The sequence below is a fragment of the Miniopterus natalensis genome, chromosome 13 (genome assembly GCF_054644295.1).
Source record: "Miniopterus natalensis isolate mMinNat1 chromosome 13, mMinNat1.hap1, whole genome shotgun sequence".
Lineage (NCBI taxonomy): Eukaryota > Metazoa > Chordata > Mammalia > Chiroptera > Miniopteridae > Miniopterus > Miniopterus natalensis.
In genome coordinates, this window is record NC_142093.1 from 17,099,067 (window position 1) to 17,114,842 (window position 15,776).

The 15,776-nt window shown below is 41.1% G+C and overlaps 1 protein-coding gene across 1 annotated transcript; it reads right to left on the reverse strand.

The window, feature by feature from the left end:
- Nucleotides 1-1,248: 1,248 nt before the first annotated feature.
- Nucleotides 1,249-13,473, reverse strand: SULT6B1 (sulfotransferase family 6B member 1). The gene is made up of 7 exons (XM_016218937.2): nt 13,275-13,473; nt 12,103-12,215; nt 9,912-10,001; nt 7,257-7,383; nt 5,941-6,035; nt 3,199-3,355; nt 1,249-1,379 (listed from the first exon to the last, which is right to left on the reverse strand). Exons 1-7 carry the CDS (start codon nt 13,471-13,473, stop codon nt 1,249-1,251), a joined length of 912 nt encoding a protein of 303 aa, XP_016074423.2.
- Nucleotides 13,474-15,776: the final 2,303 nt, after the last annotated feature.

A 15,776-nucleotide genomic window follows, 5' to 3' on the forward strand; every position in this document is an offset into this window, starting at 1 on the left:
AAAAATCACATTGTGTCCTTAAGTGTTTATATAGAAATTAGTTTCCTAAGGATTGAATGTTTGCAGGAAAGGAAGCAACTTTGTGTTGGGAAGCATGGATACATAGATAACATAAATACATAGATAGAGCAGAAGCATCTTTGATAACTTTGTTAATTTTCAGTGATGGCCTCATGTACTATGTAACTCTGAATTCCAATTTGATTAGACCTACAGTTACTGCTATAGATCTATTTTTCAATTTTGAAACTCACAGTAACTTTAGATCAAATGTTTTGCAGTACTACAACTAATCAAATACAGACAAAAGAATCTTGCACATGTGAAATACTTTTCATTTTTTAACTAGGAGATTAAAAATAACTGTTGTCCTGACTTTGGGAAATTGCTGAGCAATATAGTTTGGAATCAGGAAGTGTGAAGCCTCCAGCTTTGTTCTTTTTGTAAGCTGACTTTAGGTAGTTGGCATCTTTTATAGTTCCATAGGAATTTAAGGATTTTTCTCTATTTCTTTGAAAAATGCCATTGGAATTTTGATAGAGATTGCATTGAATCTGAAGTGCTTTGTGTAGTATGGATACAATATTAACTCTTTCAATTCATGAACATGGGACATCTTTCCATTTGTGTGGGGAGTCTTCAATTTTTTTCACCAATGTCTTCAGTTTTCAGTGAAGAGGGCTTTCACTTCCTTTGTTAAATTATTCCTATTTTATTTTTAATTTTATTGTAAATGGGATTGTTTTCTTAATTTAACTTTCCTATAGTTTGTTATCACTGTATATAAATGCAACTGATTTTTGTACACTAATTTTGTACTCTGCAACTTTATTGAATTCATATATTATTTCTAATAGTTTTTGGGGGGGTTTTTTTGGTGGAGTCTTTAGGGTTTTCTATATATAATATCATGTCATCCACAAACTTCTTCCTTTCTGATTTGGATGCCTTTGGTTTCTTTTTCTTGCCTAACTGACCTGTAACTTCCAGTACTACACTGAGTAAAAGCATAAAGAGAAGACATCCTTGTCTTTTTCCTGATGTTAGAGGAAAACCTCGAAAAGTGAACAAACTTAAGTTTTTACTGAAAACCTTCAGATGTTATCATTATTGTTAAATTTGTATTATTTATCTCTAATGTTATTTATCTATCATTATTTGGTTACTTGCTCAATTTATTATTTAAGTGTTTAAATTCAGTTGTTATTAAGGAAAATAAAATACCCAGACCTGATGGACTGACCAGGATCAGGCCTGGCAATATGATTCATACTTCAGCCTTGCTCCCAGGACAGTGCCTGCTAAGCACTCTTGGAATTTTTCATCCATTTCCTGGCTCTGAGTTTCATTGAACAGAGTTTTCCAATCACCAACTTCACCTGCAACACACAAAAAACAGTAGACCCAGACCCCTGTTAGGATATTTTTTCTTGATTTTATGAGTTTTCAATGTAGTGTTTCACTCTGAAATGTGAAAATGGACACACGAAAAAAATTAGACAGTCTTAGAAAATGAATGTAATTCCTCTTGTAAAATTAACAGTATCCATTGGTGCTTCCCGTCTGTGGTGTGGTAGGTGACGTGCTTTCTTTCTCTCTCTGAGCGGACCGTTGGCCTCAGTGATCTCCCATCTCCACCTCTCTCCCAACACTCAGGACCTAAAATTCTAGCCTTTTGAGAGTCAGTTTTTTTCTCTCTAAAGACTTTTAACTTCCTTATACTCCTTGAGAAAAGGTAACATTTTTACAGCAGGTTTTGGTTAAGGCCTCAGATACTGAAAGTTTTGTAAAAAGTGATTATTTTGCCTGGGACTAGGATATTATTTTTATTTGCTTTTAAAAGTAAAGGAAGTTACTTATTCCTTTAGAATCTTTTGATAATTTGGGTTAAAGTTATAAGTTCCTTGTTGCATAGTCATTGAAGTTTGTACTTATAAAGAGGGTGTAAAGCCATGAGGAAATGCTTAGATATATGAAGGGAATAAAATAAAATACAAAACTGTCTACAAATGTCATCAACTATATAAAACATCACAGAATAAAGCTGGAAGAAATATGCCAAAAGGTTAAACCTGCCCCTGGTGGGGAAAATGGGGTAACTTTTAATGCTTTTCACATATTTTCAGTGCTTTCTGAATTTTCTATAAGAAATATTATTAAGAACCTTGTTATTATGTTATTTATTTTAGGATTTTCTATTCTAAATGGTATTTAAATAACAATGTATAAAAAGGTTGCATTTTCCTCCCTCCTGAAAGCTAACAAGAGTAGGCATAAAAATCAGGGCTAAAGTCAGGGATCAAACAAACCAAAGTCAGATTTACAATCAACATCCCACTTGCAGTGGATTTTAAAAATAGGTCTTCACTTGACGAAGTGTAGTAGAGTCAAGTAGACCTAAGTTCAAATCCTAACTCCATCATTTATAAGCTGTGTGACAATGGACAAATTAATATCTCTGAGCATCATGCCCACGTTTGTAAAACTAAGGATTTGATATCTTTTTTGCTATGAAATTTAAGCCCAGCAAGGATCGAACACATGATAGATGCCTAATAACTGATAGCTGTTGTTATTATATGTGCTGCCTCTAAATCACGTTATGTTTCCATTATATATTCAATAAAATAAAACTGGCAATCCCCAAGCTATACTCGCATATATTTCCATAAGGAATTAGAACTCTATAATGAAATTTAGTAAAACCACCAGTGCCAGAGACAGCAAGTTGCCTTATCCAATACTCATTTTCTCCCTTATTACCAAACCCTAATTTTAATTGGGTGATAATGCGACCACCTTTTTAAAAAATCACATTTCCCAGCCAACAGTGCAGTGAAAGGTGGCCAACAGGTCTAAGAAATCAGAGTGAGGTCTCCATCAAAGCTCTTGAAAGGGGTCTCACTCAGCTAATACACAAGACTCTGTCTCTTGCCTTTCCCTTTTTATTTTAATAAAATAACCCTTTAATTTTAATGTAGTGGTGGGCTCTAGCTGCTCCCTTGTCATCACAAGGTGACAGGCAGAAAGGTAGAAGGAACTTAGTATTCCAGAAGATACTGTGGAGCTGCCAGTTCCAGCTCTGAACTGTGTCCAGACTCCTTGTTGACTGGAAGAAAAAGAAGAACCCGTCTTACCAGAGGTAAAGTTCTACGGTCGCCTAGCTGATGGGCGCCCTAGACCCCAGGGCAGCCTTACCCTTGCGGAACAGGAACGGGCCCACGGCCCCGTGCATTTCCTGGGCCTTGGCTCTCATTGCCTGGAAGGTACTCTGAGCACAGACACTTTGAACCTGCTCCCCAGCGAGAGAGACTCCAAGGAACTCGGCGATTTCTTTTATTCCAGAGGCCAGATTCTGAAAAAAAATGTTAAAGGATGACCTTCTTTCTATGGGAATTGTGCTGTGAGCAAAGACAGGCTTCTTAGACAGAAGGGGTTGACGAAGCCCACGTATTTATTTCATCTGTTTATCTCTCTACTTAGATTTAACTTGATACCTGTGTGTAAATAGTTGAGATATCTTTAGAAGATATTCTATATCGGTTTTACTTCATAGTTTTAATTTATAATTCTTGTTAAACTATATATAAATAATGACAGTAAGCATTAATTAATAAGGTTAGAATTTTATCTAAGATGATAGTCATTTTTTTTAAAGAAGCGCCAGTCTAAACTAGCTGAGGAAATTGTTGTATTTGTGCACGCTCGTTTGAATTCTTTTCTCCTGAATCCTGTTTTTTGCTAATGTGTAATTCCATGAAGAAAGTCTAATGTTTAGAATCATAAAAACTAGAAGGGAACTTTAAATCTACCCAGTCCAAATTCCCTTGTAAGTCATGAACCCCACCCTGCCCCTCCAACAGTATCCCTGACCAGTGGAGATTCACGAAGTTTCTAGAACAGTTCCTTCAACTGTATTCTACAAAACACTCCTATCCCTCAGGATGGTTACCGATGTTTCATGAAAAAGAACAAAAGGAAAGGAAGGCGAAGGGTTGAGGTCAAATAAGCTCGGAACCCTCTGGGTTAAACAAGGGTAAGCCTTCTTCCCGGCAGGGCCTCTCAGCCTTCAACATGCCACTGCGCCCCGCGACCCCCCGAGGAGCAGGCCGGCTAACCCCGCGCCTCTCAAACCCACCGGAATAAGCGACTTTCTTCAGCCCCCAGGAAGGAGTATTAACACCTGGGGCAACGATGTTTCAGAAACATCCTAGACTAGAGGAGGAAAGACTAAATACTGCTGTTCTCTCATGTTACAGACATGACCCTATAAACAGAAGAGACAGGTTATACTTTCCTTGGATAAGACAGGAGAGACTTGTGTTCAAAAGCCAACCCAGCTGGAGAGCAGTGGGCAGGCGCCCTTCTCAGGCCCGTGCGCCCTTCCCTGGGGTCCAGGACTCTGCTTCGCTCCTAGCTCGTCGGTCACCCCTCCTTAGTCGCCTCTGCCGATTCCTCCCCTTTTCCTCCACCTCTGTATATCGGAGGGCTCCGGGCACAGCTCTTGGTCGGCTTCTCTCCCCTGTCCACATACTTACGTACGTAGGTGTGTGATCTCATGGCTTTCAATGCCATCTGTGTGCCACTGATTCACACGTTTGTATCTATGGGGCAGAGCTCGCTCTCCATTCAAGAGTTTTATACCCAGCTGCCTGCCTGACCTCTCCAGCGGGGTGACTGACACACATCTCAGACACGGCGTGTCCAAAACCAAACACCAGGTCACCCCGATAACCCTGCTTCACCTGCCATCTCCCACTCAGATGACGGCCGCTCAGCCCTCCCAGGCGGTTAGGCAGGAATACTGGCGTCTATTTTGCCTCTTTTTTTTCTCTCACTCCTCTGACCCCATCCAATCCAGCAGCAGATCCTACAGGTTCTTCTTTCAATGTAAACCCAGAAGTCAGCCGTTTCTCTTCACTTCCACTGCTTTTTCTGGCCTGAGCCCCCATCGCCCCTTGGCCGGGCTCCTTCCTGCAGCAGCCCCCTCACAGGCTTTTCCTGCACTATCTGTGCTCCTCTCCAGCCTGTGTCACACACCAGCCAGGATGATCCTTCTAAAAAGATGCCAACTCCTATCACCTGTCTGCTTGAGTCCTGCAGCGGCCTCGTGGGTGGTGTTCGCACTGGTTAGTCTCCCCTTGGTCACCTCTGCTGCCCCAGGCACATCTGCCCCCTCCCTGTCTCTTAATCACACAGGAACTCCGACCTCAGGGCCTTTGCTTCAGTCAGTTCTCTCTGCCTGGAAAGCTCTTGCCCCCGTGGCTCGCTCTTCCACTTCCTTCAGATCTTTGTTTAAATCACATCCTCTCTGTGAGGTTTGCCCTGACCATCCTATTTTATACTGGGATTTACCCAGCGTCCCACCCCCCACCCCCAGGCATTGCTAGTTTTTCTTAATCAGCTATGCCATTTCTTTTTTCTCACGTTGTGTATTTTTAAATTTGCATTGTGTTTATGATTTGTCATTCTGGCTTCCTCCAGTTGGAATGTGAGCTTCTCCAGGGCAGTGCACTTTGTCTGGTCTGCTCACTGATGTATCGCAAGGGCCTAGAACAATGCTGAACAATCGCTCACTCAATGTTTGTGAATAAGCAATTAAAAATTACACGGAAAAATCAATTCCCAGCCCAATGCATGTTCAATTAAATCGCAGGTAAGACCTACCTACTGCTTTTCACATTCCTAGTTTGGACCGTCTCTCATACAAGGAAAATAAAGCAGCGACTGTTAGTATAAATTGCTAAGCATGACTTTATGTTGGATAATCAACTGAAGCACTTACAGGTTGTTTGTTTTCCCCCCTAGCACTATACCCCATATCTGGAATATTCTTTTTAATTGAATACAATATGTGTTCATACAACCAGACATTACGAGTGTTCTGAATTGTAGTTTATGATAAATCTTGCTATAAAGTATTAAGAATCGTAACCTCACCTCTTTCAGGTCTTCATATAATAGGAACTTAACATTTTCATCATCAAGATGTTTGTTCCAATTAATTGCAAAATCAAAATAGCTCCCCCAAGAAACTAAAAACACAAGAAAAAAAACTCCTTAAGGAATTTGAAATAACTGAGGTTAAAATGATAGATGGTTAATTTATGTTCTAAAGTATAAACTGTTTACAAATGAGCTTAAACAAGATGTTTACAAGTTATTACAAATCCCTGCTCCAGAAGAACTGGCATAAGACAGTCCTATTGCCAGATTTTTGGTCATTTTATCTTCATAAATAATAACACAACTAAGCAAGTTGTAAAATGGTTTGATAAAAACACCAGACAGTTATGAATATTTAGGTGAATAAAATAATTCAGAAATAGTGACTGATACACAAAAACGGACAGAGATAATGCCAGAAAGAAATGATGAGACATATTATCTAGACCAGTATTGTCCAACAGAAATTTAATGTCAGCCACATCTGTAATTTAAAATTTTCTAGTAGCCACATTAAGAAAGCAAAAATAAACAGGTGGAATTAATTTCAATATTTATTTAACCCAGTGTACCATAAAATATTATTACTTCAGCATGTAATCGACATAAAAATTATTAATGAAACATTACACATTATTTTTGTATTTTAAATCTTAAAAACCAGAGTGCTAAGTTTTTATCAGAATCACTTGACTTCATAAAACTTACAACTTTTTATCAGAATCACTTGACTTCATAAAACTTACAGCTTTTTATCAGAATCACTTGACTTCATAAAACTTACAGCTGGAAAAGTAGATTCACACACTCAACTTGTACCAAACTTACTTTAAAAAGTTTCCAAAAAACTAATCAAGTGCTGTTTTAAAAATCTAAATTTAAATTCATTAAAATAGAATAACATAAAAATTTTAACTTCTCAGTTGTTCTAGTCGCCTTTCAAGTGCTCAGTTGCCGCATGTAGCTAGTGGCTGCTACACTGGACAGTGCAGAGCTAGACACTGGTCAGCTGTGTGCTTAATAACTGGGGGACTTCGCACAGCTCCCTGAACCTCTCTGTGCTTTAGTTTCCTCATTTGTAAAATGGGGTTGTTGTGAGGCTTAAATAAATTAACACCTGTCGAATGCCTAGTTAATAGTACCAACTCAATAAATTTAAGCTATTATATCATTAATAGTAATATTCTCATAATTATTATAATTATGATAATTAGCACAAAGCCCTTGCTTTCAGCCAAGCAGTTTCTACATGTTTTATATGTTGTGGTCATGCGTCAAAGTAAGAATAATTCTTTTACCAACAGCCATACCTTGACCATTCATGAACTGTCTGAAGAATTCATCCCATGAGCCATAGCTTGGAATATCGGGGACATCATTGTGGAAATGGAAAAAAGATACCGCAGTATCTTTAGGATTTCGAAATATCACCAATATCTAGGGAGATAAAACGCAGTTAACTGATTTAGGTCTACGTTTTGAAGTTTGGAAAAGTGAAAGGGTGAGCAGTAGCATGTGTCCCCTCGTATACTACACAATTTTGTTAATATGTAAAGAATGACAGTAAGAAATTGAGGACTAGGAGGTGGCAGATGGGGAAGCGTGGGGAGAGGAGAGAAAGGAAGAGAAAGAACACTGATGTAAGAGAGAGCGTTTGCTGCTGAGTTTAGACAGTAGAGGCACATGCAGAAGACACAAAAAGCAGTAACGGGCAAGCTCACAAGCGCATGATCTGAGAAGTTAAACCCTAAACAAAGTAAAAATTGCAAAATAACATTAAGGGTGATTTTAAAAATGTTAAAAGTTTGGTGTCAGAAGATCAAAGAATGGCAGGCCCGCTCTCTGGGGCCCGAGGTGCGATGGGTGATGCAGATGCAGCGGAACCTCTGCCCTCCCACGGGACCCCTACCTTCTCTGATGAGGAATGAACTTATTTTCAATGAAAAGTGTGAAATAAACATTGTAAAGAGCAAACTGAAGCCCAGAGAACCACAAGATTACAGGAACCATTTGGTTGCTCCACGTGAATTTTGTTAGGCCTCCTGCCGGACGGACTCCACTCCAAGAAGACAGTGTTGAGCCCTGTGGACGGCCACTGAGGAGCCCGAGCCGACACAGAGCGCTTCAGAAGGCTGGAAACGGGCAGGGTCATTCCGGGCTCAGAAGGGAGGCAGGCACGGGTTTGCAAAGTAGAGACTTGTGACCCCGACTTCCACTAGGAAGACGTTTTCTAGAACGTCTAGTTGACTAACTGGATGGTCCAGGGCCACCTAAAAGAAGAAGTCACCAGCAGGGGGCAACATGGTCCTCTAAGAACAGGTCGCTGTGGACTAACACCAAGTTTTTCTTGCACGGTTTCCCACTTAGTAGATTTGTTGCTAATTATTTCTCCTACAAAATGGGAGAGTGTAAGCTGAAAGCAGAAGCAATTAGGCGTATAGAATTCACGTGGAAAGAGGGGAAATCATTAAGGTAAACATGCCTGGGGGGCTTTTGATGGCATTTCCACTAGGCCATGGATGTCCTGACTAGGCTGTCGTCGTTTTAATGAGTGATTTAGGTAAAGATATAGATGACATGAAACTGAGAGGGAGTCAGGATCTCAAAACACCTTGTCTGTCTGAGACACACAGGATCCAGCTGAACAGAGAGCAGTAAGCTGGGGTCTATGTCCTTCACTTAGATCTAAGACTCACTCCTGCCCCCGATCCAAATGGAGCAGATTTTTGTCACTCGAGGGTGTTATATTTGGGGCTTTGAGTAACACTCATTAGTCGCCCTGGCTTGTAGCAGTTTATAATTTTACAAAGCTGTAAATTTGGACAGTGAGGAACCACTTCCCTTGGCTATTTCTTTTCTTGCTATGTTTTTGTGACAGTGAAACTGTTTCACTCCAAATCCAAATGTTTTGTAAACTACTTTAGCTATGTTTCTTATGGAATAATTAAGGGGGGAAAAGTCAGCTAGGTTTGTGATGATATTTAACTACATTAAACTGGAGAGATTATATGTTAAAGTGATATTTCAGTGACATTGGGAGATTCTCAATAGCAAGACTGTTTAACGAGCTGTCCAAAGTTGGCGTAAGCGAGAGGGGCTCAGCCATAGGCCAGCCAGCCACTTAGTGGAACCCAAACACCTCTTGGGGATTGGAGTCGACACCCTTTAAGGTATTTTCCAATCCTAAGCGCCTAGGACCCTGCACCCTGGCCACAAGGCACTGGTTGTAAGCCTCCGCCTCCCTAGTGACTTTTTCCCTCTTATTTCCCCTCCTTCCTGCTACCATCGCAGTCTCCCGCCTGCTGCTTTCCCCTTTCTTTGCTACGCTTGCCCTGTCCCCTCACCCTTGTTGTGGCATTCAAGAATTCGAATCCTTATTTTAATTAATTCTCATCTTGCTCGTGAGACAGAGAAACGAGGCACCCAGAAATAGGGAATTGGGGAGAGACAGGCGAAACCAAAACAGATTAGGTAAAAACTAATAATTATGAGAACAGATCAGTACTGTTTAATGAAACAAGATTTTTAAACAACCAAGAGTAGCTAAAGCACCTATAGTTATTTATGCACAAGAAGTTTGCTATCACAGGTCAAATTCAGAAATAAAATAGTTTCAGACTTCAGGTAAACAGTGCTCACCAGCCAGAACCAAAGGGGCAATTTCTGCTCATTTTTCTAGGTTGTATCCTTTGTTAAACACTATCCTAGTTGGGTTCTGAATTCTCTTCACTCTAAAACGGGGTCTAAAATATGTATAAGGTTTACATCCTAGCTGAAAATTCCTTTGATTTGAAGGCAACTGCAACAGATATATCTGAAGAAAGAAACAATAAAAGAAATGCCCAAATCTCACACGTCACTTATTAAAATTCTGTGATGAGCAGCAAAGCCCTCCCGTAGCTCAGAAGGCCAAGAGCTATACATTAAACGCTCCACCTGAAATTCCAGTGGGAAAGGACACTCACCTTGGCCTTGTTCCTGAAGATGGACCCGGGCAACCTGTCATAATGGAGGTGAGTTGCCAGAATCCTTGGCGATGGAAACTGCTTCATTCTCTTAAAAACATAGGACAAGGTGAATGTGTGTGTGTGTGTGTGCGTGTGTGTGCGTGTGTGCGTGCGCGTGTGTGTGTGAATCGCTCCTAGGTTTAGTGCCTGAGTGGTAGTTTTACGCATTACTATTGCTGCGTCCTCCTCTCCCTAGGGCCTCCAGTATTCTTTAAATTTCTCTTTCCTTTGTGAGGATGAGAGGGGAGAATCATAAATGAATAAATAGTGAAAATCTTCCTTTTGAACCCCCTTGTTGGATACTGCTTATCATTTTTTGGGCCATGTTTTGAAAAATTTACCTTTTCCCACAATCGTACTGAGTACTTTGTTCAAGAATGCTCATAATCTGCAATCCACTCTTTCACTTAATTTGTATCTCTTCTACATGCAAGGTCTTTTACAAAATATTCAAGTCTTCCCATAGCTCCTTCAAACCCATTTTTAACATCTAGATCTACTTTGTTTTACCAGTAAAACTCCATTCAGTCCAATAGCCCAACAGAACCGGAAAGCACACAGCCAATCAGATATCCGAGAAATAGTTTATGAGAGAAATTCTTCAGCATAAGGACTCGGTGATTCTTTTTACTTTCTTTTTTTAAAACCTACTTCTGCCAATAATTTTACTTATATTTTTCAATTACAGTTTACATTCAGTATTATTTTGTTTTATTTTTGGGTGTACAGCATAGTGGTTAGACAATCATATCCTTTGCAAAGTGATCTACCGATAATTTAAAAATGAACGTTAACCTGTTTAATCTGCCAGGGTTAAGGGTCTCATCTTAAAATCAGGCCCTTAGTGTGTGTTATGGGCAGGGGGGCTGGGGGGGCTAAGGCATCACGTATTCATTTCTATGCTTGTGGAGGTTACTCACTGCTTGTGCTTGTGGAGGTTACTCACTGCTTGGCCAGTCACATCATTTCAAGTGATAAAATAATATTTAGTTGTTTGTAGCCAATTGTTTTGTAAAAACTTAGTGAGATTCCAACTCAAGCAATGGGGCAAAAAAAAAAAAAGTTTTAAAATAAACAATTTAAATCAATCATATGGGTTTAAGTAGTGATTAGGAGTCCTGACACTTGATACACATAAATTGCACTTTTTAGATTTGGATGTACTTTTACATTCATTCACAGTAATCCTCTCAGGTGGATATTGTAACCCCCATTTTAGAGATTAACAACAGCTTTGACATTTTAAGCTCATTGTGAAAAATCACACAGGTGGTAATTTTCAGATTAAGCGATAGAGTCCTTTTTCCACCAAACTGCATGACCAAAAATCACATAAAGACGTATGAGAAATGCCGAAGTTCCGGAAAGGATTAGAAAAATATCCAAGGGGAAAATGGAAGTTAATTGTAACAAAACTAGATAAACCATAATATGTTCGTGAAAATGCGTGATCTACCCAACTGTAAACAGAGTAAAGACTGGGTATAGCTACATCTCGTTTAAGGAAATACGTGTATTTTAGAAAACTTTTCTGTGAAGCGAATAACTTGTATGTGGAGTTCATCCTCTCACTTCTATTTTAAAACAAAAGGCATATTGCATGGAAAAGTATCTTTGTTTTTAGGTATGGTGAAATTACAAAAATACAAAATCATGTCTTTAAAATTACCTGGAGAAAAAATATAAACATTTCTGATAAATTACACATATTCAAAACCCAAATACCACACTGAGTTAAAACATTTTCCAGAAGCCCTGGAGCTACAATCATATGTCTCACTCGCCTTATAGGACATTTTCATGTTAATTTAGATGCTTTTAGAAGTCTTCCTTTTTACTAAAGCTTTCCCTCTTTTTTTTTTTTAACAACTCAAATCTGAAAACAGGTTCAAATCTTAGCCCTGCCATTTATTACCTCCTTGACTTTGGGCAAGTCTCTAATAGTTTTAGTCTTTGTAAAATGGTGAAAAGGTTAGTCTGTAATAAAATGAGATAATCCCTGAAAAGTGCTGAGGATATGGTAAGCACACAATATGTTGCAATAATTATTAGTATTGTACTTTCTGAACTCAACACTAAAAGATCCTCAAAACAGAAGAAATCCTCATTTGATAGTATTCTATAAGTTTAAAGGCTGTTTACTACTAACCTGATATTTTTCTGGGTCCCCACATTCAAGAATTGGGAATTCTGGACATTCATACTTTTTTTTAGAATCAGCAAATATTAACTCACTAATGATGTGAAGAATCCAGTTTGAACCTATGAGAAAAATCAGACAATCAAACTCATTAAAGAGTCTTGATATAGTAAAAGCATGTTACTTTAGCATATACATCATAAAAATTAAAATCTACCACCATTCCCTGATGTATGTACAGTTGGTTCTTCTGTGCTTAAAATAACCTGGGCTGTGGAAAACAGTATTTATTTACATTAATATAAAATTTAACTTCTCAGATTTCTCCTGTGATGAGACAGTTCTTTTTGAATCTAGAATATATTCCTTATAGAAAAATTTTATGCTGTGGCAATGATTGCTTATTATATATCATATATTATATACCTTACAGTAATGAATATTTTCAATAGGAGTATATAACTTTGATTTTATAAAAACCCAGCATCAGTTAAGAGAAAGAAAAATATTAAATGAGTGGGGTTGGCTATAATAAACAGAGATAAAATAACAGTTAAAAAAACAAAAGTTGTTTGTGTAAAATAGGGTGGTTGAGATTCGTAATGTTTTTCTTCCACTGATAAACGACCACTGTAAAACTCCTTTCAGAAACCGGAGGGTTGATGTTTGGTCGTGAAAAAGAAAGAACCGATTTCATGGAAATCATTATCTAAATTATGGGCATGGCTATGCTTTTTCTTCCATCAAAACTCAGCGGTTGAGCGTCCACCTAGGATCCAGGCGATCGGGGTTCGATTCCCGGTCAGGGCACAGGCCCGGGCTGCGGGCTCGATCCCCAGTCGGGGGCGTGCAGGGGGCAGCTGATCAATGACTCTCATCGTTGATGTTCCTATTTCGCTCTCCCTCTCCTTTTCTCTCTCTGAGATCAATAAAGATATATTTTAAAAAACAAAAACAAAACAAAACAAGATGAAAACTTCTCTATTGCCCTCAGTGCTCCGTGGCAACCGGCCTCCCGCATTCGTTCGTGGCCCTTTGCCAGCCCCTCCGGCCTCTCTGCCTCCCGCACCAGCCTCCGATTTCTGGCTGGCCCCCCGCAGGCCAGTCGCCTCCCTCCGGCCTTGCCGCACCCGCCCGCCCCACGCCCTGAAGAAGTGGCCTGCAGAGCAGGAGCTCTTTACCGCACTTCGGATAAGATGCCAGCACGATGTCATCGCTTCTGGCTTCAAAGGTGCCCAAGGCTTGGAAGGTTTCTGAGGCGCACATGGTCACTGGGTAAGGAATCCCCTGGTAGGTGAAAAACAAGCGAGAAAGTGCAGTGTCTTTGGATTTTTCCAAAGCCTCATCAATGTAGTCAATAAACTTGGACGTGCCGGCCATGCTGGCTCCCAGTCACTCAGCCTGCTCCGTGGGGCGGGGATGGCTTTTAGAGGAGCTTTGCAGGGGTGGAACGAAGGGCTCCTCCCCTGCACAGGAGGAGGGAGTCCTGTAATTCTCCCCAACAGTCCGCCCCAGCCGTTCTGAATACCTGCCCCTGGCAAAAGGCAAACCACAGGTGCAAAACAGGCTGAGGATGGGAGACTTTTACCCCAGGGGTTGATTACATTACCATCAGGAGCACCCCCTACCGCGAACATAAGAATGGAAGCTCTTAATAGACAAGAACAGACATTAAATGCCTAACAAATAGTTACTTAATTGAATCAGGCGTGCAATTTTCTCATTAGCAAAAAGCAATTCACGGAATGAACCCCCAGCTCTGTCTTCGGTTGAAAGCTTTGCACATACATCCTACGTGGCGTGACAGTAATGGGATGGAGAGGTCATTCAGGGGGGCGGAAAAGAGCCCGCGAACCACCTGCTAGTTGTGTTATTCTGAGCTCATAATGCATTCCAAGGCCTGTGTAAAGTGGCGACGACGAGAGCTGGAATGAGTTGCTCACGCTCGGCCATTCGGTCTTTCCCCGGCAGGCACTCTGTTCCTTGGCCTTTGGATAAACTGAGCTGTCACTCTCACCTCCCGCGCAGCTTGGTGTGGCCCTGGGGCTAGCGGGAGGCGAGCAGACGTAAAGCCTGCACCTCCCTGGCCTTGTCCTTAACACAGGAAGCTGATGGCTCCCTGTCCTTCTCTATCCCCTTTCCCACGCCTGCAGGACAGACGGGGTGCTGGCCAGCCAGATGGCAAATTCAGAGAAAAACAGCCTTCCAGGGGGTGGCAGACCAAGACACAGGAAACCGGGCTCGCTGGACAACCTGGTGACATAAAGCCACCCTCGCACACCCGCCCTGCACGTAACTAACCTTCTAAACTGTATTTGAAAGAGTACAGCTGTTTCTCACGCTGGGCCCACCGAAGTTTCAGTCTCTTTGTTACAGTAATTTAGCCTCTAACCTAATTAGTACACTTTCTGGGTCAGTATTGACTCCTAGGCCAGGCATCCGCGAACATACCCCAGCTTCTCTTCTTTCTCTCCCCTTCTAGTCTCCACCCCGTTCTCATTCTTCTCCCATTTTCATCCCCTCTAACCTCAGGAATATAGTTTTTAAAAAACTACATTTGCCTTTTTCCTAAACTAACGCTAAAACTTAAGAGGTTAACTCCTAGTTATGCGTACTTAGCTGCTGCAGTCACTCATGTTTCGGTTAAAAGAGCAGCAAACATCGTTTCATGACACAAATCCATCACTCGTATGTACGACGCCCTGCCAGGCTGGCCGGCTGCCGCGGCTGATTGCATGTGACTTCACGTTCCCGAGGGCCCTAGGAATCGGTGCTGCTGCTGTGCCTGTCCCCAGGCAGGTTGGCTGGGGCTCTGCGGAGCGAAGCGGAGCCAGCTGCTCGAGGAGCTGGGACTGGAACGCAGCCTGTTTCCTGGCCAAGAGGCAGCTCCAGCGGGCCCGTCTCCGAGGCCCCAGGCTCACCAGCGCCAGGGCATTCCTGGTGCTTCCTCATCTGCTATAAGAAACGAGGCCGCGGGACTTTTCACTGGAAAAACAAACAAGCAAACCTCTTACCTTCTGAGGAGAGAGATTTTTATGATCACAAGGGAAATAAGTTTCCTGGGTTCTAGAAAATTTACTTAATAACAGCATTTTGGAAAATCACTGTGTCAAGTGTACACAGCAATTGTGAGATGCATTTCAATCTGAGAAATGTAAACCCATGGGAACACGTGCATCATAGAACTGAGGGAACTTTCTAAGCCAACAGAGGGAATCTTCCTGAAGCTGTGGTGGATGGGGGAGGAGGGGCAACTTTTAATCTCCATTTTAAGGAAAGAACTGACCAAAGAGAGTGCCTAATGAGGAAAAGGTATATGGGTTTCGTTATAGTTGTGATTATTTTTTTTTGTTTGTAAAAAGGTAAAATTAGAACATGTGTCTTACCACTTTTTAATTTCCATACAGCACTTACCAGCGAAGGTCTTATTTCCTTACGTAATGGGGATGCTGTTCACCCTGGGTGGGAAGGTTGTGTATTTCAGAAGTTCCCTCCCCCAAGGAAAAAGGGTCGGGCTGGACTTTCTGCCAAGCTGCTTAGTGGGATTGTCCTTACACTATACTGAGTGTTTGTTCCCTGGGAAAGATAGAATTTGAGACATTTATTCAAACGTTGGTGTGGCCCTTTGCTTGCACCTTAGTGAATAAACATTGAAGAAGACGATGTGGGTGGGCCCTGTTCTG